Source organism: Sebastes umbrosus, chromosome 14 (genome assembly GCF_015220745.1).
Source record: "Sebastes umbrosus isolate fSebUmb1 chromosome 14, fSebUmb1.pri, whole genome shotgun sequence".
Taxonomy (NCBI): Eukaryota; Metazoa; Chordata; class Actinopteri; order Perciformes; family Sebastidae; genus Sebastes; species Sebastes umbrosus.
The window spans coordinates 427,501-437,500 of record NC_051282.1 but is presented as its reverse complement, the minus strand read 5'-3'; the positions used below and the strand labels follow the sequence as shown (position 1 = coordinate 437,500).

The following is a 10,000-nucleotide window of genomic DNA, read 5'->3' as shown; positions in this document are numbered from 1 at the left end:
AACTATTACAGAGGTGAAGAGAAAATGTTTCTAATAGTTTAAACTATTACAGAGATGGAGAGAAAATGTTGCTAATAGTTTAAACTATTACAGAGATGGAGAGAAAATGTTGCTAATAGTTTAAACTATTACAGAGATGGAGAGAAAATGTTGTTAATAGTTTAAACTATTACAGAGGTGAAGAGAAAATGTTGCTTATAGTTTAAACAATTACAGAGATGGAGAGAAAATGTTGCTAATAGTTTAAACTATTACAGAGATAGAGAGAAAATGTTGCTAATAGTTTAAACTATTACAGAGGTGAAGAGAAAATGTTGCTAATAGTTTAAACTATTACAGAGGTGAAGAGAAAATGTTGCTAATAGTTTAAACTATTACAGAGATGGAGAGAAAATGTTGCTAATAGTTTAAACTATTACAGAGATAGAGAGAAAATGTTGCTAATAGTTTAAACTATTACAGAGATGGAGAGAAAATGTTGCTAATAGTTTAAACTATTACAGAGATAGAGAGAAAATGTTGCTTATAGTTTAAACTATTACAGAGATAGAGAGAAAATGTTGCTAATAGTTTAAACTATTACAGAGGTGAAGAGAAAATGTTGCTAATAGGTTAAACTATTACAGAGATAGAGAGAAAATGTTGCTAATAGATTAAACTATTACAGAGATAGAGAGAAAATGTTGCTAATAGATTAAACTATTACAGAGATAGAGAGACAATGTTGCTAATAGATTAAACTATTACAGAGATGGAGAGACAATGTTGCTAATAGATTAAACTATTACAGAGATGGAGAGAAAATGTTGCTAATAGATTAAACTATTAGAGAGGTGGAGAGAAAATGTTGCTAATAGATTAAACTATTACAGAGATAGAGAGAAAATGTTGCTAATAGATTAAACTATTACAGAGATGAAGAGAAAATGTTGCTAATAGTTTAGCATTCTGATAACCGCAGCCACAGCCATGAGCCTTTAGCTGGGGTTAGCAGTAGCTAAACTATTAGCAACATTTTCTCTCCATCTCTGAAACACTTTGCCAATATTGTCAGACTCCATTTTTAATAAAGCTGTCTTAAAGCAGCAGTAGGTGAGATTGGAGCAAATATGATTAAAAAAAGTTATTTTTATAAAACGGTCGCTATCTCCTGACAGTAGTACATGAAACAGGTAACCTGAAAAAAAATCATGTTCCTCTGTGTCCTCCGGTGCTCCTAACGGCATCTGCAAGATTCCACAGACCGGAGGAAAACAGGCAGTAAGAGCTGATCTGAGGTCTGCTGTCCAGCTGCTGTCTATGAAAGCCGGCTGTCAATCACTCACCAACTCCGACCAAACGGTCAAACTAGGCAGCGCTGATCAAATATGAATCAATATTCTGTTACGTTAATGTCTATTTCTCTCCTCACATGTTCTCAGAATCATCTTGTAGTGCACGGTTTAGCTGTAAAATGAGAAAGTTTGTGTCCCAGCAGCCATGTTGAGATGACCGGAGCACAGCCAATAGGAACGCTCTCTCTCTGAAATGACCTGTGATTGGTGAAAGTCTCCCGTCGCGGACTAGATGTTCTAAAGCCTGAAAACAGAGCCATGAGGAGGAGCAGAAGTCTAGTTTTCTCTCAGAACACTTAAATTACAACATGCTGAAAGATTATTATTGATTTTTTGCCCAATGATGACAAAAATATACTGACTACTGCAGCTTTAACTCTAACACTCACAGCCCCTGAGAAAGAGGGACTGTACATATGCACAAAAACTCTTATTTTCTGCAGCCATTATTAAAAAACAAGCCAACTAAACTTGCTGGCCAGCGTTAGCTAATTTGTTCAGAGAATTATGCTGAGTAACTCAGAACTCCATATAATTTCAGACCCCCAACTAGAAAAAGTAGCACAAGCACAAAGAAGCAACCTGATTGTGAGGAGAAGGGCTGAAGCTGAGTGCAAGCATACAGGTTGAGCACAAGCAGAGCTAATCCAAGCGCTAGCAGGGGCTATTTGAGTGCGAGGACAGGGTTTAGAGGGAAAGCATTACAAAATCTGACCTTGAAATCAACAAGTCAGGCTCGCATATTGAATAAAGATAGGAAAAAAGCTCCAGAAAGTTCCGGATTGCAGTGCATGTTTGAAAGCAGCTTTAGAAGATAAAATCACCCTCAAGTAGTTAGCAATGTTGCTTATATTTCTGGGGTTATTCCGGGAACCATATTTCCTTAATGTTTTTAGGTATTTTAAACATAGCTACTACAAAGTTCAAACATTCAGCTACATTTTTAGCAATCAACAGCTGAGCTTGTGTTGTTCGTGCTGTGTCAGCTGGATCAACATGTTAAACCAACATCTGGGGAACCGGGAATCACCGTATCACTGTGAGAAAAGGAAAGAGATTTCTTGTGGGGAAGTTTGTTAACGAGTGTGTGTTCTTATATGATATATATATTTAGAGTCGCAACGTTTTCTGGCCTCTTCTCTTGAAGAGCAAGAGAAACAACATCAGTTCTATTTTGTATTTACTTTCCAGCTGTAAAGTGTCAAATGCAGATTAGCATGCTGTTGCTAATCTGCAGCTCTTGTTTTAGCATTTTAGGTACTATAGGCAGAGCCTTCCTCCCTCCTAACTTTAGCCTGGTTTTCACTACAGGGCCAAGCAGGGCTAACCAGGGCCATTTCATTGACTTTATCAGATGCCACTGAATCATTATAATCATCCATAAATATATAAGAATTTGTCTTTGTGACATTAGTAAAGCTATACCGACAGACATGGTACTACAGTATCTGTTGTAGCCCCTGTTTGGCCTTCCTGAACTTGGCCCTGCTGAGAAAAAGTGGCTGTTGAAGCAGACACGGAGCCAGTGACAGTGACACGGAGCCCCCTGTCTTCTCTCCCGTAGAGCTCAGAGGCCGTTGTCCAATGGCTGAGCGACTTTCAGCTCCAGGTCTACGCTCCAAACTTCCTGGGCGCTGGGTATGACTTGCCCACCATTAGCGGAATGACCCCAGAGGTAAGGCAACTGAACCCCTGACCCCTGAACCCCAGAGAGGTCACAAGCACCTCCAAGGACCACAATGGAAACAAGTCTGCACGACTTTGATTTGTGCTGTCCTTGATGTTTTCAAGATGCATGTATACCATTTCTTTACGAATCCTCAAATGAGCACTATTAAACCACTCAACTAAACTGATCTCAGCTCTACTTTCCCTGCCTCCCTGCCCAACCTTTCACCTCTCACCCTTGACCTGATACTGACCTGTATCTCTCTCTGACCCCTGTTAAAAGAACATTTTCTGGGTCCAAAAATTGCACATTACAATTTACTAAAACATATTATTGTCATGCCTATGAATATTTTACGACGGCGTATTCGGGCCATTGTAGGTAAAAAATAAATAGATTACAGAGGGGGGTAACATTCTGAGAAAAAACTCTGAGATTAAGGTCGTAAATTTATGAGAAAGAACTCAAATCAGTAGCCTATGTTGTTTTCTTCTGAATGGGTCCAATTCACGGCAATGTCTCGGGATGCTTATGGTGATTCTGGGCTAACATCACCAGTATTTCCTTGTTGCTAAATTTGATTGCAAAGTATATTTTGGTCATCCACTGCAGGCATAATACACGGCAAGCGGTGGCATCTGTATTGTGATGAGTTTGATCCAACCTTGCAGAGTGAAGCGATGTGGTTCCTTGATGAGAATTTCCAGTTTTTTTTCTCGTAAATTTGTGACTGTAATCTCAAAGAATTTCTGAGTTATTTCTAGCAAATTAATGACTTTATAATCTCAGAGCATATTACATTTATTTCTCATAAATTTAGCACTTTAATCTCAGAGAATATCAAAGAAATTCTGAGTTATTTTCTCTGAATATTACCCCCCTCCCAAGGCTCCGTAAATTTGACTCTTTTTTTTTACCTAATTACCCGTCGTAGTATTTTTTAAAATGTGAATGAAGTCGATTCAAAATATTTAAAAGGCTGAGTGGATACAAAATGCAAATGAAAACACGTTTTTTCACTGTCTTGTTGAAAGATGAGAAGATCGATACCACTCCCCTGCATCTTAACCTCTTTAAATGTTTTGGTTTGCCAATCGGCACATACAGTGTACAGTTGACTCTCTTGGCTCTCACCAACCCCACAATATAAGTTTTTAGATGGCCTTTTCCGTGTGCTATTTGCCTAGCAAGAAACATAGGCTGTGGTCGAAAAGTCAAAAAATGACGTCCCAGTGTCTTTTCCTAACCACTTCTCCTTGACCTCAATAGAAAACGTCATGAGGTCAAGGAAAGATGAGAAGGAGAATTCAGAAGGACTCAGGAACAGACAACCGTGGTGTTCAGAGAATCTGCCTGCTCTTTCACTAGGCTTCATAATTATGATGCGGCGGATGTTAGTGACGTGAGTCTGCCGTGGTGAAACTACAATGTTCTGAAGATAGACTACAAAAGGTGCTGCTCCCACCGTATGTTTCTTAAATAGGTCTTTCAGTGACAGACTGCTTCACCCGCAGGAGAGATATCGCAGGTCCTCCTGCTAATAGTACAAATAAAGGATCATCTGACCTTAAACGTGGACAACCGGTGAAAAGTATCACTTCATTATTACCAAGATTGGAATTGAAATAAACAAAGGAATATATGATAAATATTGAGTTAATTGTTTGAGTTATGGAGAAGGGGTAGGACCATATTAGTGTAGGCTGTACTTCTTTTCGGATATGTAATATTTATTTATGTTGATTATTTGTTAATTGACAGTTTGCTATATGTTTACTGTTCATTAGGGCCCGAGCACCAACAACGTCGGGCCCTATTGAAACTGTAGTGTTTCCTCTTTTCTTTTTCACCCAAATGAATCACCTTTTTGAGGGCCTTAACATGTTCAAAATGTTGTTAAACTTGGCACACTTATCAGACGTGGTGAAAAATTTGATATTTTAAGGGTCTCAGGCTCGGGTGTTGCAAAATGGCTCGCTAGCGCCCCCTAGAAAGTTGGAAAAATTGAGCCCCTCGCTCCGGTTTCACCTACATGTATGAAATTTGGCAGAGAGATGTAACATGTGGAGACGCACAAAAAAGCCTCTCGGAGGTAAGCCCAAAACTCAACAGGAAGTCAGCCATTTTTAATTTAATTTAATAATAATAATAATAATTTTTAGCGTTTTATAGGACATGTATCCAAGATCCACTTGAAATTTGGTCAGGACCATCTTGAGACCTTTAGGATGAAAAGTTATTCAAATGGTGAGTTTTCACTGAACGACCTGACCGTGGCGTGGAGGCCATTTTGAGCCATTCGCCATGAAACAGGAAGTTGTTGTAACTTCACTGTACATAGTCCGATCTATTCTTGTTTTGTTTTTGACTTAGGTATTTGTTAAATGTTCAAAATAAATAAATAAATAATTAAAAATAACATGAAACAAAATGTCCACTCATATTTTTCAACATGAATCCCAATTAGCATATGAGCTTATGAAAATAATGTGCAAAATAAGCATATTGTTTGTTAGTATGAACGGCCGAATGTTGCATCGCTTTAAATGCTGCGGCCGCAAGGAATTGTGGGATGTTATTCTCACCTTTCCTTTGGTAAAGGATGGTCCAGTGTATCCTCTGCTAAAGGAGATATTAAAGGATGGAAGCTCCTTTCCTTAACATTTAGAGGATTCGAACAGCTCTTATCATGGCTGAGATACTTCCGGGTCATTTCACGCCATAAGGGACCTTCCTTAGCAAAAAGGACTTTTTGACTGCAGCCATAGACTTCACCTTGGACTGGTCACTGTCAGATTTTTCCCACAATTCACTTTTCTAAAGGAAGATGATGTCATCAGGGTTATCTCGGGTTGGGCTTGAGACTTTTTAACAGCAAGCCTGTGTTACGAACTTGGGGTGTGGAGTTTGAAAGATGTGGACTTTTACTAGACAGGGAGTGTCCAATGAAAAAGGCTATTTAGTTGCATTATGGGAAATGTAGGATCCATTGTTTTTCTAGCATCTAGGGACCAAAAGTTAGGATATCTTGGCCTCTGCTGCTTTGATTTGGACTATCCTTATTTAAACCTGTCTCTTGTGAGTCCCCCAACTCAATTGAAAAGCTATTCTAAATTGCTGTAGTACCACTTTTAACTACATATTTAGAAGAGTAAATATACATATGTTCACATTGTTATATTGCATTAGCCTAGTAATACTGCTTTATTTAGCTGCATCATGTTCAAATGGCACCAAGCAAGTTATTTTTGTTTGTTAAATAAATTAAATTAAATTAAATTAAATAAAAAAAACATTCTCTATCAGTCAGAATTCTGTTAAAATTACAAACTGAAGCCAAAAAAAAGGGAAAATTAAATTGAAAGAATCAGTGATTAAAAATGAGCTCAATATATCCACACAACCTGACCCTCCCATCACCTTCCACATTGCTACTGCCTGTTCTGAGGAATAGACCGATGCTCTCTCCCACGCTCACCTACATACAAATCATTTATAGCATACCTAAAGTACAGTATTTGTATATATACGTATATACGCTGTGCATGCTGAATGGTTCAGAGCTGAGCTGACAAAAGGGTTTTGTTATCAGAGATGTGTCGTAGTATTCGGGCCTATTCTACTCTATGTTTGGGTTGCAGCTGCATATAATTTATGAGTTATGCAACAAAGTGTGTGGGGTGAATGTTCATGTATGTTTGTAAAAGTGTGTTCCTGTGTGTCCACCACCATTAACACTGAAGTAAACAGAACACAAGAGAAAACAGACAATGACAGGATGATGCACTGTGTTTCCTCTCATTAATTACAGTTCACAATAAATCTGCACACCACAATTTTGAATACACTTAGTTTGTATTCAAGTATGAGCTTGTTTACTTGGCACAGAAATAATTAGTATAAAGTGCTGAATTTAAAGGATGTCATGGAGAATCGAGCTGATTCTTTCTTGTAGATGCTTCCTTTTCACTGCAGACATTTGCTTTTACTTTCCTCGCTTTTCTTATGATTTTGAGACATTTACATTTCTGCTCTATTCTCAACTGGCAGAAGCTTTCATCAGATGTCACACTGTCACTTGTGTCTTTGTGTTGCAAGTTTTCCTCTGTGTGTGTGTGTGTGTGTGTGTGTGTGTGTGTGTGTGAGAGAGAGAGAGAGGGAGAGAGAGAGAGAGAGAGAGACTGCTGGAGTCTAAGGGAGATTTGAATTCACTTTGTGGAGGAAAAGCCTGAACATGTTGGTTTGTGTGTGTGTAGGATCTGACAGCTATTGGAATAACTAAACCAGGTCACAGAAAGAAGATGACATCTGAGATTAACAAACTAGGTGTCACTGAGTGGCTGCCTGAGCAGAAACCTGTGAGTACAATTCAACACACACACCAACACTATGGTTTAGTTACCAGTTAGATGCTACACCTGATTTCAAAGGCAAGCTACCAGCTGTAGTGTCAGCCAGCCTGGTGAGCTGTCACATTTCTGGTGTTCCTATAGGCCAGTCTAGGAGAGTGGCTGTCTGCGATTGGTCTAAACCAGTACCACCAGGTGTTGGTGCAGAACGGTTACGAGAATATCGAGTTCATCACTGACATCACCTGGGAGGACCTGCAGGAAATAGGCATCATCAAACTGGGTAAGACTTACAGATATTCAATACATTTGTTTTGACCTCAGAACATATGATCATGGTCCCAGTGTCTCCCAATGTCTGCCAACAAGATCCAGCACCATGGACAGCAGTTTATGCAAGGTCTTTGCAAGCTTATTGAGCCCAGGGTTGGATCTGTGGCAAGCATGTATATGTGCTGAATTTTATAAGGAGACAGCTAACATGTAACACATTAACAGATGTGTATTAAGAATTGATAAGATGTGTTAAATGACTTAGTAGCAAAAATGTTGAAATGCTCCTTTAATGATGTTACTGACTACGTCCAGCCAACAGCTCTCAGTTAAGGTTAAGCTGTCTGTGGAGCAAGCCAGTTTTTTGACAGGTGTGCCAAGTTGAGTACACAGTGAAGCTTTGAACTTGATTTTTTGTTGTGAGTAAACCTTTTAAATGGAGTTACTTCCTCTCTGAACATTCATTTTGCTTCAAGCTTATTGCCAATACTCAGACTGTAACTGTCTGGTAATCCACATTAACACTACTGATAGAAGATGAATGTGTTGAAGAATGTGTTGTGGCATAGACATGTTGTATGTGGAGCCCCGAAATGGACCAAATGTAGTAAAAGGTTATCAGACAAGTCAAAAATAGAACTGAATAAAGGTTTATACATTTCTTTCAACCTGCAGTTGGTAAAAAAAGCTAACTGCTAAACTACATATAATCATTTATCTATTTCCTATTTTCCCCATGCAACATTTCCATTGTGGTCCTCGTAGACAAGATAGATATGCAGGATAAACAGGAAGGCAATCGAGGCGCTCCAAGTGGCAACAAGGAAGGAAACATTAAAAAGCCTTTATTATAGTGGCTAATCCATTAAAAAAGCCAACATGTTTCAACCACTGTAGGTCTTCATCAGGGCATTTAAATACCTATAGTGGTCGAAACTAGGGCTATCAATCCATTCAAATATTTAATTGCGATTAATCGCATGATTGTCCATAATTAATGGCAATTAATCGCAAATTAATCACACATTTTTTTTTCTGTTTAAAATGAACCTTAAAGGGAGATTAGTCAAGTATTTAATCCTCTTATCAACATGGAAGTGGACAAATATGCTGCTTTATGCTGTTATATGTATATATATATATTATTGTAAATCAATTAACAACACAAAACAATGACAGATATTGTCCAGAAACCCTCAGAGGTACTGCATTTAGCATAAAACAATATGCTCCAATCATAACATGGCAAACTGCAGCCCAACAGGCAACAACAGCTGTCAGTGTGTCAGTGTGCTGACTTGACTATGACTTGCCCCAAACTGCATGTGATTATCATAAAGTGGGCATGTCTGTAAAGGGGAGACTCGTGGGTACCCATAGAACCTATTTTAAATTCACTGATCTGGAGGTCAGAGGTCAAGGGACCCCTTTGAACATGGACATGACAGTTTTTCCTCACCAACATTTAGTGTAACTTTGGAGCGTTATTTTACCTCCTTCATAACCAGCTAGTATGACATGGTTGGTAGCGATGGATTCATCAGGTTTTATAGTTTACTATGATCTAGTATCTTCTTGCTCTAGCTTTAAAACTGAGCCGATACAACCTCCAAAATATTGAGTTATTATCGTGTTAACGCAAATGTTTATCCTGATTTGAAACACCTGATTTTGTTCTACAGTTGAGTACACAGAGCAACCAGTCTTCTCTCTCTCCTCAAATATATATATGCACTTAAAGATGATCATGTTCTGAAGAAAGACGCATTGTGTCTGTGAACTTTCAAGAAGTGTTAGCTAGTTAGGTACATATATATACATATACATACATATATAATGATAATAATGTAATAGAAATAATAATAGAAAAAATATGATTTAGTTTGATAAACACAAAAACATATTTAAAGTAAAATTTTACAAACAAGAACTGTAATTCCAGTCTTTCAATGTTTTAGGCCACCAGAAGAAGCTGATGCTGGCGGTGAAGCGACTGGCTGAAATGCAGCGCAGTTTAGATGGGCGGGGCTCCCTCAGAAAGAAGCCCCCGCCAATCACACAGCAGCAGGACGTCATGTCAATGGACAGCCCACCTCCAGATGGTGAGCTAACAGATGATAGTCTGATAATGATAATGAGGGTGTGCATGCCTTATCTAATCAGATCTCTCAGCATGTCTGTAACAATACAGTCATGACCTCCTGTACTATTAAGATTCATATTCATATTAATCCAATTCATTAATTTGAAGGCCCTACTTCTCTTTTTCTCAGAGGTCATGTCTCCAAAGATGAGCACTTTCCAGGACAGCGAGTTGAGCACCGAGCTACAGAGTGCCATGACGCAGCCGGGTCAGGAGGTCAAAGCTCAGCGAA

General features: G+C 38.6%; 1 protein-coding gene across 9 annotated transcripts in view; it reads left to right on the top strand.

The window, feature by feature from the left end:
- Nucleotides 1-10,000, top strand: part of caskin1 (CASK interacting protein 1) — a 197,477-nt gene that overhangs the window by 177,674 nt on the left and 9,803 nt on the right. For 6 of the 9 annotated variants that reach the window (XM_037792134.1, XM_037792133.1, XM_037792140.1 and 3 more), the window contains 5 exons: nucleotides 2,899-3,009; nucleotides 7,260-7,361; nucleotides 7,497-7,635; nucleotides 9,584-9,727; nucleotides 9,899-10,000. The exon at nucleotides 9,899-10,000 is cut by the window's right edge and continues 1,124 nt beyond it. In XM_037792134.1, the coding sequence (XP_037648062.1) occupies nucleotides 2,899-3,009; nucleotides 7,260-7,361; nucleotides 7,497-7,635; nucleotides 9,584-9,727; nucleotides 9,899-10,000 (598 nt within the window). The remainder of the gene's footprint in view (nucleotides 1-2,898; nucleotides 3,010-7,259; nucleotides 7,362-7,496; nucleotides 7,636-9,583; nucleotides 9,728-9,898) is intronic. The other 3 variants (XM_037792138.1, XM_037792137.1, XM_037792139.1) reach the window with 2 other exon arrangements.